Consider the following 13,817-nt stretch of genomic DNA (forward strand, 5'->3'; position numbering starts at 1 on the left):
TACTGCCAGACTCTCTCGATGGATCCATCTTCCTCCTGGAGAAGGCCCATGCCTTCCTCACAGGTCCTGTGGTACAGGAGTTGTCTCACTCACACACACTCATGAAGGATCCCTGCACGCATCTCTTTCAAGAGACATCATTGCTGGTAGCTTGAACCAGTCTCGTCAGCAACAGCTATAAATTAGAGTTTTTTGTTTTGTTTTTTTTCCCCCCAGAGAGCACCGCACCCCCCTCCCCACTCACCTGCACACCACTGAATTAGTATCCCCACTTTATAGATGAGGAAACTGAGGCCCAGGGAGATGAGGCAACGCACAAAAATATGCAGCTTAATGTGGGTGGTGGAGCTGAGACCCCCAACCCAGGGGGTATGATGCTGGAGCCTGCAGAGATGGTAGCACCAGTAGGGCTCAGAGTCACCTGGCCGTGGAGGGGTGCGGGTTTCTCAAGTGGGAACTGATGAGGGGGCTGCCCTGGGCTAGTCTCATCAACCTGATGGCATCACTGGAACAGGAACGATTTGGGTGAAACGATCTTAGTCCAGCTTTGGGTGGGTTGAATTTGAAGCAGGCTGTTGGAAAGAAGGAGAGGCCAGATAAGAAGTCTGGGCAAGAGACTGAGGTTTGCAAGGCAGAGGGCTCTTCTTGACCAAACCAGTTTCCTTCTTACAGTCGACAGGTCAGAAGTGGGAGGTTCACCTGTCTGTATGTTTCTCCTCATCTCTGTCTGCATTCAGGCAGGATCTGGCAGGGCAGGGAGAGAGGGACCACGCACCCTGGCTCCCAAGCATTGCCTGGCCCACGTGCACCGTGAGCACAAAAGGGACTTGAGGAATGAATGAATGAGTGACCAATTTTATCCTGAATCAGCTTTGCTGAGGACCACCCATCAAAACCTGAGTATACCTCTAAGACTATTGAGAATTCTGGCATCATTATAGGAGTATGGATTTGGAATCAGAAAGTATTTTTCTAGAGATTATCATATTAAGTGAAGTAAATTGGAGGACAGGTATTACATGACATCATTTCTATGTGGAATTTAAGGACTTCCCTCAGACGGTAAAGAATCTACTTGCAATGCAGGAGACTCAGATTCGATCCCTGGGTTGGGAAGATCCCCTGAAGAAGGGAATGGAAACCCACTCCAGTATTCTTGCCTGGAGAATTCTATGGACAGAGGAACCTGGCGGCCTACAGTCCATGAGATCACAAAGAGTAGGACACGACTGAGTGACTAACACACACACACACGTGGACTCTAAAAAAGGATACAAATGACCTTATTTACAGGACGGTAAGGAAAGTTATGACCAACCTAGATAGCATATTCAAAAGCAGAGACATTACTTTGCCGACTAAGGTCCGTCTAGTCAGGGCTATGGTTTTTCCAGTGGTCATGTACGGATGTGAGAGTTGGACTGTGAAGAAGGCTGAGCGCCGAAGAATTGATGCTTTTGAACTGTAGTGTTGAAGAAGACTCTTGAGAGTCCCTTGGACTGCAAGGAGATCCAACCAGTCCATTCTGAAGGAGATCAGTCCTAGGATTTCTTTGGAAGGAATGATGCTAAAGCTGAAACTCCAGTACTTGGCCACTTCATGCGAAGAGTTGACTCATTGGAAAAGACTGATGCTGGGAGGGATTGGGGGCAGGAGGAGAAGGGGATGACCGAGGATGAGATGGCTGGATGGCATCACGGACTCGATGGACGTGAGTCTGGGTGAACTCGGGAGATGGTGATGGACAGGGAGGCCTGGCGTGCTGAGATTCCTGGGGTCGCAAAGAGTCGGACATGACTGAGCTACTGAACTGAACTGAATAGAATCACAGACATAGAAGACAAACTTATGGCTAGCACAGGCGATGGTGGGGAGAGAGGAGGTAAATTAAGAGCTTGGGATTAACACATACACACTGTAGTATATAAAACAGGAAAACAGTAAGGACCTACTGTAGCGCACAAGGAACCATAGCCAAGATCTCTTAGTAACTTATTATAATGGAAAAGAATCTGAAAAAAGTACGGATAGCTGAAGCACTTTGCTGCACCCCTGAAACTAACATCATATAAAATAACTGTACTTCAATTAAGAAAATTACTTTTTTTTTTTTTTAGCATTTTAGGGCTAGAAGTGAGATTAAGTATTATCTCTTACAATGTCCTTGCTTCACTAGTGAAGCCCAGAGACCCTTATGAGACCACCCAGGTCCCTTGCTGTGTAGGAGACTACTCTGCCTGGCCTTGCTCCAGTCAGCTTACTTTACTGCCCCGGGCCTCCGTGTGTCCCAGGACAAGACAAGGAGGGATGGAGCTCCAGTTCCGGAAAGGCAATGAGTTGATGAGAATCCGTATCTCCAGGGGCACAACTAAATACTTCTTGGGTAGATGAGCAAAGCCCAGGATAACCAAGCCAGGAAGCTACAATATGCAAATGAGTGGATTGCGGCATTCCCCCTGATTGGCTAGAGGGGCCCTGATGTCACAATAGGTGGAGTTTCTCCATTCCAAAGGATTGTGTCTCCTGCCAAAAAAAAAAAGAAAAACAAAAAAATTCACTGACTTGGCTAGACCCTAGCTCCCTCTCTTTGTCCAGACAGAGGCCGCACTATGGAGCCCCTCTATCAGTCCGGTTCCATTCTTATGAAGGTGAACACCTTACAAGGGAAGAAGATGGTGGAGAGCGGGCTCCAGTCTGGGGACTTCTCGCTGCCCCCATCGTGGTCCTCCAGCCTCCTGCCGCCGGCCGACCTAGAGATCCTGCAGCAGAAGGTGGCCGGGATGCAGCGAGAGCTGGAGGACTTCAAGAAGGAGGCGCTCAGGGCCATCCGCTACCTGGAAGACGCCTTCTGCGAGATGAACGGGGCCCTGGTGCAGCAGGAGGAGCAGGCGGCCCGCGTGAAGCAGCGGCTGCGGGAGGAGGAGGACCGGGGCGTCGTGCGCAACAAGGTCCTCACCTTCCTGCTGCCCCGGGAGAAGCAGCTCCGGGAACACTGCAGGCGGCTGGAGCTCCTGCTGCTGGGCCGGGGCCGCGAGCCCCCGAGCATCCCCGGGAAGACCCAGGCCAACTGAGGCTCCTCCGCGACGAGCCCCCGAGCAGCCCGGTGGGAGACGCGTTCAGCCAGAAGGACACATCCCGAGTCCTGGTCCGTTTGCTCCCCTCCCCTCCCGCCTCTCTGCGGCATTCCCCCCGCCTAAATAACACCTTGCTGAGAGGCGAAAAGACCCGTTATGTTCTTTCGGGGAAGCTCTGTCTATCCAGCAGCACCCAAGAAAGAGGCGCCCCAACCCTAAGTCGTTGGAAGACACCTGTAACTTCCCCCCTTAACGGTTTTCCTCTTTGTAATGGTACTATTGCTCAAATGTATAACATGGTTTTTTTAACCTTCTTAAACTGATTGTGTCCAACAGATGTAACTTCTTTTAATGACTGCAGGCTCCATGGCTTGTTACTTCATGCATGGTCTGCTGAGGGGTCAATCGTCCGCCGGAGCACTAAGTGGCCTCAGGTTACTCCTGTGGTTCTTATCCTCGCCGAGCCGGCTTTCCCACCTGCTTTCGCGGTCAGACCGTCCTGTGTCCCTTTGCTGCCTTTGCCCACCTCTGCTTCCTCTCCATTTGGTCTGCAGCTGGGCCTGCAGGATCCACAAAGGGAATTAGTACCCTTGCCTGGAAAATCCCATGGATGGAGGAGCCTGGTGGGCTGCCGTCTATGGGGTTGCACAGAGTCGGACACGACTGAAGTGACTTAGCAGCTTAGCAGCAAGCTGGAGTCAGATGAGCTTAGCACGTGGAGGAGGCAACACCTAGAAGGTGGGGCCATAAAGCCCTGAAGCTGAGTTTCACGTCTGACCCATGGAGCTGGAGTTGCTGTGAACCCCCGCTGTTCCTCAGGTGATATACCCTGAAACAGCATCCCACTTACTCTGATAGCAGTGGAGGTGCTAGTTGCTCAGTCGTGTCCGACTCTTTGCGACCCCATGGACTGTAGCCCACAGAACTCCTCTGTCTGTGGGATTCTCCAGGCAAGAATACTGGAGTGGGTTGCTGTTCCCTTCTCCAGAGGGTCTTCCCGACCCAGGGACTGAATCCGGGTGTCTCACATTGTAGGCAGGTTCTTTCCCATCTGGGCAACAGGGAAGTATGTACTCCCGTTAGAAGCAAGCACTCTTGCCCTAATTGTGCAGGGTGGGAAGCTGACCCCAGGAAGGTAAGTCCTTCCCCCAAGGGCTCCGGCCTTGAAAGTTCAAGGTCACCTGGGCTCATCTGCTGTCCTGCTGCCCCCACCCCCAAGCCCACCCCCACCCCCCCGCCCTGGGAATCAGATCAGGCGTCATGGACCTGTTCTTCTGCAGGGCTGAGACTGTCACGTCGGTCCACTGGGTGCTCCTTCGTGTCACTGTGACTTTTATTTTCAATAAGGCTGTTTCACTCAGTCCTATTTTCTCTCTGGTTCCCCCATACTCGGCCATGTGGAGGGATTCTCCCCTAAAGAGCAGAGGGAGTGCCTGACGGCCAGGTCAGCCCTTGAGCAGAGTGGGCCTGTCCTCCCAGCTCAAAACCTGCAGCCGGGGCTGTGTCCACTGACAGCCCAGCTCAGCTCCCTCCTCCTTCCTTTCTTCCATAGAATCTCTCCAAACAAGGTTTGAAGGTCTGCAACACCCAGGCTGGTCTTCAGGAAAGGACCCCAGGCCTGATCCATTCTTCATGGTGACATCACCTATCAACCATGGACCCTGAAGGGCTGCAACCCTTTCTCTAACTTTAGTTTCTACTTTGGGAGGTGTCCCTGAAGTGGTAACAATAATGTTAAAACCAGTAAGATTACTACCTGTACTGCTAATTTATAGTCACCAAGAATATGATATAGTCAGGGTGCCAGGCTTGTCCCTCTGAAGGTGGGTACTAGTATAACCTTCACCTTAGGATTTTGAGGAAACCAAAGCTCAGAGAGGCTCAGTAACTTGCTCAAGGTCACACAGCTGATGATTGATAGAATTAAAATTTGAACTGAGGAATGTCTAATGCCAGAGGCTGTGCTTTTCACCACTATGTATTATTTTTGGAGGCTAAATGCTTCTTGAATGGATAAATTATGAGTGTACTGAAATTGGTGAGGCGAGAAGGATTGAAAGGTTTTGGCAGTGGGGCGTGGGGGGTTCCTGCGCCCTTCAGCCTTGTAGGGATGCTGGTGTGTGCATGTGTGTGTTTACAAATGTATTTGAGAAGGAGAACTTGACTGGAAAACCATAAGAAGAGAGTTAACAATCAGCTGCCCTGTGCAGAGGAAAGTGGATCTAATGTAAGTCCTGTGGGAAAGGGTCTGAGGCTTCTGCACGTGCAGCTTGTAATCAGCCTGCTCAGAAATAACGGTGATCACGGGAATCCTAAGACATGGCGAGGTGCTGCCCATGACTGGTGCCCACCAGACCACATCTGGGAGGGTCTGTGCTTAGTTCTGGCCCATTTTTCCAGAGGGTCTTAGACAGCCTGGAGTGCCTCCTCGTGAGATCCTGAGGAGTGGGCATGATCGAAGGACCTGGGGACCTTGGCTGACGAGGTTCACGGGGACGCCTGGTCACACCCTTCCAAACACAGGAAGGCCTGACTGTGTCTGGGCTTGAGGGTCTGTGAAATGTCACCTCTGTCTCTGCCTCCATTAGGAACCAGTTGACGGGTAGACCCAGGAGCCCGGCAAATGGAGATCACTTTTATTGCTGATAAAGCTGTTCAAGAAGGTGGTTTACATATGTGAAATAGATCGCCAGTCCAGGTTCGATGCATGAGGCAGGGCGATCAGGGCCGGTGCACTGGGGCGACCCTGAGGGATAAGGTGGGAGAGGGGCTCAGGATGGGGGACACATGTACACCCATGGCTGATTCATGTCAGGTATGGCAAAAACCACTACAATACTGTAAAGTAATTAGCCTCCAATTAAAATAAATTAATCAATTAAAAAAAAAAGGCAGTGTAGACCCTGTGAGTCAGGTGAGCTGGCTGAGACCTTAGCCCTGAACCTGATGCGGTCTCCAGGCACAGGTGTATGCAGCCGTGGACATCTTCCTACTTCCATAAACCAGACAGGGTGGCTTCTCTATGGAGGAGTGACTCAAGAGAGGAAGGGGAGAGCTGTGCAGGAGCTGACCTTTCTCCCAAATCCTCCAACTCGGAACGTTACTTTGCAGTCCTGGGAGAGGTGTGGGTGAAGGGAAGAGAGCCAAGAACACTGCTGGCGGGGAGCTCCCTCCGTAGCAAAAGAGGAGCGGGAAATACGAGTGCCCCTCTTAACAGCGAAAGGGTTAGCCTGAAGCCATATAGTTCCATAGGCTGACACTAGAGACAGCAGGTGGATAACACCGAGTGGGCGCTTCCCTGGCGGTCCTGTGGCTACGACTCTACACTCCCAGTGTAGGCGGACTGGGTTCCATCCCTGGTCAGGGAATTAGATCCCACATGCTGCGATGAGGACTGACGATCCCCTGAGCTGCAACTAAGACCAGGAAAGGAAATAAATCTATATTAAAAATATAATAACATCGAGTGCTCCTATGTGTCCATGCAGTAAAGAGCTGACCCAGCAGGTATGAGATGTTCAAACCTTGCATGTTTCAAAGCACGATCTGGCCCCCTGATTGGCTCCTGGGAGATAACCTCTAAGCCCTTGTAATACTCTGCCTGATAAAAGTGTCTTTGTTTACCTGGGCCCTTGGGTCACACCAGATCGTTTATGCTAACAATATGATTTATGTTGGGGACCCTGGGCCAAGCTGTATCAGTCTGACCTCTGAAGAGGCTAGAAACTAAGTAACTAAGGTCAGCCATGGAGGAGTTCTCCATGCCTAGAGATAAACACCCATAAAAACCCTGGACCACGAGACGCAGGTGAGCTTCCCTGGTTGACAGTACTTCATACCTGTCATCACACATCCCTGCTGGGGAAGTTAACCACTGTCTGTACAACTCCACTGGAAGAGGATAACTGGAAGCTGGTGCCTGATCTCTTCTGGACTCTCCCCTGTGCTCCTTTGACCTTTGCTGATCTTAATCTGCATCCTTAGATCTAATAAACCATGCTGCTGCTGCTGCTGCTGCTGCTGCTGCTGCTGCTGCTGCTGAGTGGCTTCAGTCGTGTCAGACTGCGACACCATGGACGGTAGCCCGCCAGGCTCCTCTGTCCATGGGATTCTCCTGGGAAGAGTACTGCTGTGGGTTGCCATGCCCTCCTCCAGGGGATCTTCCCAGCCTGGGTCTCCTGCATTGCAAGAAGATTCTTTACCACTGAGCCAGCAGGGAAGCCCGTAATAAACCACAGTTGTGTGCAAAACAGCTTTTCTTAGCCTGTGAGTAGTTCTAGTGGCTCACCGAAGCTTAGGACAGTCTTGGGAACCTATGCTGCCGTGTCAGACGCATTTGACATTTCATCCGTATTATCCTCACAATAACCTTGTGAGCTAGGCCCTCTTATCCCTGTGACAAATGAAGAAACAGAGGCATGGGGAGGTGAAGTAACTTGCCTAGGTGGACACGGCAAGACGCAGCACTCCCTCTCCTGACCACCCCCCTCCACCAAAGGTCAAGAGATTGGAGTGAAGGACTGGAAGGTCCTGTGGGGGCGGCTCCATAGTCTTCTGGTTCTAAGGAGGTGAGTCCTCCAGGAGGAGGGGCCAGAGGAAGAGACAGGGAGTTGGTGGGTTTCCTGTCTGGGAGAGCTCAAGTGTAGATCCATCAGGTCGAGTGAGACCGCTGGGACACCTAGGGTGACTGACTAGTCCTGGTTTAACTGGGCCTGTCTCCATTAGAGAATTGAAAGTCCCATATGCCAGGAGCCCTCTCAGCTTCTGGGCTAACAGGGATGGGTTGTCATCTGGCATTAGACATAAGCCACCTTGGGGTGATCCAGGTGAGGCTGTGGGTGGGGTGAGTCACAGCAGGCCAGGGCAGGAACGAGCCCTGATCGTCTCTGCCAGGTGAGTGCATCTTTGGTCCCATTTTTAACCAGAGGCAGCAGGAGGAGCTTATCCTTGACTTCATTTCTCCTTCCGGCTCTCAGGTCCCTGCCTACCCCCTCCAGCTGGCAAGGAGATTTGAGAGCAAGGTCTTTTCGGAACAGCTTTTGTGATCCTTGTGTAGACAATTGGGATACTCAATAAGGGCGCACCTCCCAGCTGAGACCCTAGTCTTGGAGGACAGAGGACTTCATGGTAGAGTCAAGAGCCTGCGATCTGTGAGCGTCACCAAGAAGAGACAGCTCTTTGCAGTTTTGGAAAATGGAGCTCCTCACGCCGACTCTTCTCCTCCCGACCGTGAACAATAAAGTCGAGCAGCCCAACTGCTCACTTTCTTGGAAATTCTAAAACAAATAGAAGACAAAATAACAGATGGCTTTCTCCCTGCCGGTAGCTGTAGTTCTCAAAGGTTCTCTACAAGCTGCAACGCTCCGCTTGCTCTTCTCAAGCACTCCCAGCCGTCAGAGGGCTGCTGAGATCTCAGACTCGTGGCTGCATCTTAGGAAGAATCTGTGGCAGGCGGAAAGTCCTCCCCGGGCCCCTGAATCCCGTGTCTGCTGCAAGCTGGGACGCTTGGGTGAGCAGCAAGACAGCAGAGATGTGGGAAGGCCAAACACGGAGCGTTTGGCTCGGAGAGGTTACCAACCTCAGCTGCCAACTTCAGTCTTGTCTTTTCTGTTTACCTGACCCCAGAAGAGAGCTCCGAGGGACAACGTGACTGGGCAGAGTCAGGCGGTGTGGGTGGGAAGCAAGAGTTTGGGTTTGGGAACTGGCTTCACACTACACGTTGAACGTTGCCTCCTGATCTGATCCAGTCCACTTGGTACTTCCATGAGACTGTGGAGAGCTGAAAGCTGTGGAAACCTTTCTGACATTCACCAGGTTTTGACCTTTCCTTGTTTTTTCTTGGAAAAACCAGTTTAGTAGTGTTTCCATGTTGAGTTAGCATTGACCCAGACATTCCACTCCTAGGGATAAATCCAAGAGAAATGAAAACATATGTCCACACAAAACTTGTACATCAACGTTCATAGTACCACTCATAATGGCCCCAAATGAAAGTGAAATTTGCTCAACCATGTCTGACTCTGTGACCCCCATGGACTACATAGTCCCTGGAATTCTCCAGGCCAGAATATTGGAGTCAGTAGCCTTTCCCTTCTCCAGGGATCTTCCCAACCCAGGGATCAAATGCAGGTCTCCTGTACTGCAGGTGGATTCTTTAAAAAAAAATTTTTTTTTCCTGTGTAGGCAATGGCATCCTGAATCACGTTCTCTAGAAATATCTTCAACACCCCGTGGGTCTCCTCATAGATGAGGCCAGAAATGCGCTTAACTCCTCCACACTGGGCCAGACGACGGATGGTGAGCTTGGTGATACCCCGGATTATCGCGAAGAACCTTGCGGTGATGCTTCAGTTGAGTTCAGTTCAGTTGCTCAGTCCTGTCCGACTCTGTGACCCCATGAATCGCAGCACGCCAGGCCTCCCTGTCCATCACCAACTCCCAGAGTTCACTCAGACTCACGTCCATCAAGTCGGTGATGCCATCCAGCCATCTCATCCTCGGTCATCCCCTTCTCCTCCTGCCCCCAATCCCTCCCAGCATCAGAGTCTTTTCCAATGAGTCAACTCTTCACATGAGGTGGCCAAAGTACTGGAGTTTCAGCTTTAGCATCATTCCTTCCAAACAAATCCCAGGGCTGATCTCCTTTAGAATGGACTGGTTGGATGTCTTTGCAGTCCAAGGGACTCTCAAGAGTCTTCTCCAACACCACAGTTCAAAAGCATCAATTCTTCGGCGCTCAGCCTTCTTCACAGTCCAACTCTCACATCCATACATGACCACAGGAAAAACCATAGCCTTGACTAGATAGACCTTAGTCGGCAAAGTAATGTCTCTGCTTTTGAATATGCTATCTAGGTTGGTCATGACTTTTCTTCCAAGGAGTAAGTGTCTTTTAATTTCATGGCTGCAGTCACCATCTGCAGTGATTTTAGAGCCCCCCAAAATAAAGTCTGACACTGTTTCCACTATTTCTCCATCTATTTCCCATGGAGTGATGGGACCAGATGCCATGATCTTCGTTTTCTGAATGTTGAGCTTTAAGCCAACTTTTTCACTCTCCTCTTTTACTTTCATCAAGAGATTTTTAGTTCCTCTTCACTTTCTGCCATAAGGGTGGTGTCATCTGCATATCCGAGGTTATTGATATTTCTCCCGGCAATCTTGATTCTAGCTTGTGCTTCTTCCAGTCCAGTGTTTCTCATGATGAACTCTGCATAGAAGTTAAATAAGCAGGGTGACAATATACAGCCTTGACGTACTCCTTTTCCTATTTGGCACCAGTCTCTTGTTCCATGTCCAGTTCTAACTGTTGCTTCCTGATCTGCATACAGATTTCTCAAGAGGCAGGTCAGGTGGTCTGGTATTCCCATCTCTTTCAGAATTTTCCACAGTTTATTGTGATCTACACAGTCAAAGGCTTTGGCATAGTCAATAAAGCAGAAATAGATGTTTTTCTGGAACTCTCTTGCTTTTTCCATGATCCAACGGATGTTGTCAATTTGATCTCTGGTTCCTCTGCCTTTTCTAAAACCAGCTTGAACATCAGGAAGTTCATGGTTCACGTATTGCTGAAGCCTGGCTTGGAGAATTTTGAGCATTACTTTACTAGCGTGTGAGATGAGTGCAATTGTGTGGTAGTTTGAGCATTCTTTGGCATTGCCTTTCTTTGGGATTGGAATGAAAACCGGCCTTTTCCAGTCCTGTGGCCACCTTTTCCAAGGCCCTTCCCGCCCTTGCCGCACCCAGACATGGTAAAGTGGCTGAGAACTTTCAAAACAGCCTGCAGGTGGATTCTTTACCAGCTGAACCACCAGGGAAGCCCAAGAATACTGAAGTGAGTAGCCCATCCCTTCTCCGGGGAATCTTCCCGACCCAGGAATTGAACTGGGGTCTCCTGCATTGCAGGAGGATTCTTTACCAGCTGAGCTACCAGGGAGGCCCCAAAGTGGCCTTATAATGGCTCCAAAGTGGAACTCAAAGCTCTATCAACTGATGAAAGAATAAATAAAATGTGATCTATCTATGTAACACAATGTTGTTTGGTAATAAAAAAAAAAAAAGGAATGAAATACAAATCATGATACAATATTATGCTTAGTGAAAGAAGCCAGTCACAAAAGACCACACGATACCATTTATATGAACACCCAAAAGAGACAAATCTATAGAGACAGCAAGCAGATCAGTGGGAGCCTGGGGCTATAGGGTTGGAGGAGCAGGGAGAGTGACTTCTAATGCGAATGAAGTTTCTTGTTGAAGTGACTAAAGCACTCTAGAACTATAGTGCCCTTTAAATAGGTGAATTGCATGGGATGTATATTATACGTCAATAAAGTTGTTTAAAAAATAATGTGTAGGAACTTCTCTGGTGGTCCAGTGGTTAAGGCTTTGCCTTCCAATGCAGGGAGTTTGATCCCTGGTTAAGGAACTAGGATCCCACATGTCTCATGGCCAGAAAACCAAACCAAACAACAAAAACCCATAAAGCAGAAGCAATATTGTAAGAAATTCAATAAAGACTTCAAAATACTCCATATAAAAAGATCTTAAAAATATAAAGTGTAAGTTCAAATACACAGTGGGGTAAAAAAGAAGTAATACTACAATTTATCATTCAAATCCCCTTTAATATTGAGAGATACAAATCAAGACTGCAATTATTGTAACTTGTTTTAGCGTGGACGTTCTAGAGCCACAAGGCTCCCAAGTTTATTTGGGTTATTCATGTAAAAGGTGCCCGATTCAGAGACAGGTACATAACAGAGGTATCACAGATGATAATTAAAACAGCAAGTAAGGCACAAAAATGTTGCAAATCAATGTGGTGACCTCCACCATGTAAGAAGCCTCAGGAGCGTGGCAGCAAATGTAAGATGCTCTTTTGTGCCCAGTTGTGTGCTTGACTCCCTTCTCCAGTCGCAGAGGAGATGGAGCTGCTGGAGCGAGACCAAGCCCCACACCTCCCCCTGACCTGGAAGGTATCTCTGATGGGGTAAAGAGCAGCGTCAGGGTCAGCTGCCCAAGGGGCTGTTAACGGCTGTCGCGTGACTTGCCGTGTGACCTGTCACATGACCGGAGGTGGTAAAGAGGTCTTGAGCTCTTCACATGTCTTGTTTCTGGCCTGCCCTCAAAAAGCTTTACTCTGGCGAGATTTCTTGGTTGACTTCTTGCTCATCTCACCTCTTTCCTTTTGAGTTCCTTGCAACAGCAGGAGAGGGTAAGGGATAGGCATGCAGGCTCTGCAGACAAACTAGCCCTCGGTGCTGTATGGCATAGGGATGTTCCTCTGAGGCCTCTTGAAGTGCTGCCCAATTGCACTTACTGGGATAATGGAAATGCTTTATAATTCTGTGCTGTCAGCATTGTTGTCATCAGCCACATGTGGCTAGCAAGACTTAGGAAAAAAAACAAGTTAGTTTCTCAGTCATATCCGACTCTTGGTGACCCCATGGACTGCAGCCTGCCAGCCCCCTCTGTCCATGGGATTCTCCTGGCAAGAATACTGGAGTGAGTTGCCATTTCCTTCTCCAGGGGATCTTCCCCACTCAGGGATCTAACCCTGTCTCTTGCAGGCAGATGCTTTACCATCTGGGTTGTCAGGGAAGCCCAAGATTTACGAACTGGATTTTAAATTTTATTTAACTTTAATCAGCTGTATGTGGCCAGCAGCTACAGCCAAAGCCTCAGTTTCCCCACATCGTCCAACGCGATACTGATGCTACCTATCTAGCGGGATCGTTGGGTGAGTTAACAGAGGAAACGCAAGTATGGCATGATAACTGACTGAGGCTGCAATTACAATTTGACCCCCCACCCCACATTCAGGCTGTGTTCCCTGCCTCAGGGAGGCTTGTTTGTGGGGCCCCAAACAGATGTTGCCAGAAGCCCAAAAGGGCTTGGCATTTGGGCTTGGAAGTGTACACCATGGCAAGAAACTACGCTGTATCAACCTGGAGTGCAAGGAGATGGGCTTCTGAGTGCGGACGGCAGTGGAAGCCAGCTCCAAAGGCAAAGTCAGATCAGGACCCGGGCCTGCTGGTCTACCTCAGCATCAGAGGAGTATGGGGTCTCAGTCCTCTGGCTGCAGCTGGCTGAGTCTCTCTCTGTTCTCATCATGGTCACACTGATAAGCACAAGTGGGGGTGCTTTTAGGAGACAGCCAGCATGTTGTCATTCAGAAAAGCAGTCAAGCCAAAGCTCACTGGGGCTGAGGTTTAGAACCAAGATCCAGGGCTTCCCTGGTGGTTCAGTGGTAAAGAATCTGCTGTCAAGGCAGGGGACCCTCGGTCCATCCCTGATCTGGGAAGAGCCCACGTGGCTCAGAGCAACTAAGCCCATGTGCCCCTGCTATTGAGCCCGGGCTCTAGAGCCCAGGGAGCGCAACTATGGAGCCCACAGGCCACAGCTACTGAAGCTGGTGCCCCCTCAAGCCTGTGCTCTGCAACGAGAGAAGCCAGCACAGTGAGAAGCCCACAACACAACTAGAGGGGAGCCCCTTCCGGGTGTAACTAGAGGAAACCCCACACAGGCAGGAAGACCCAGCACGCACCCCCGCCCCAAACTTCACGGTTTAACACCACGGTCCAAGTGGAAATGCCACCTTCCTGGAAAGAACCAGGACTCGGGGCTGGGGAGAGGTTGCAGAGTCTGCAGGTCAGCGTTTGGTAGCAGTAGCCCCAGAAACAGAGCCTCCTGGGAGTAAGCAGAAGATTTTCTGTAGTTTTCTCTTGAGAGCCCACTGAG

The 13,817-nt window shown here is 50.0% G+C and overlaps 1 protein-coding gene across 1 annotated transcript; it reads left to right on the forward strand.

Moving 5' to 3' along the window:
* Positions 1–2,447: 2,447 nt before the first annotated feature.
* Positions 2,448–3,071, forward strand: CCDC182 (coiled-coil domain containing 182). Its single transcript, XM_040244475.1, has one exon. It carries the CDS (start codon positions 2,610–2,612, stop codon positions 3,069–3,071), a length of 462 nt encoding a protein of 153 aa, XP_040100409.1. The 5' UTR covers positions 2,448–2,609.
* Positions 3,072–13,817: the final 10,746 nt, after the last annotated feature.

This window comes from Oryx dammah, unplaced genomic scaffold, assembly GCF_014754425.2.
Source record: "Oryx dammah isolate SB20612 unplaced genomic scaffold, SCBI_Odam_1.1 HiC_scaffold_8, whole genome shotgun sequence".
In the NCBI taxonomy this organism is placed as follows: Eukaryota; Metazoa; Chordata; class Mammalia; order Artiodactyla; family Bovidae; genus Oryx; species Oryx dammah.

What these genes read in the sequence shown, in the direction of transcription:
- CCDC182 (XM_040244475.1), top strand. Translation starts at nt 2,610, where the DNA reads ATGGAGCCCCTCTATCAGTCCGGTTCCATTCTTATGAAGGTGAACACC.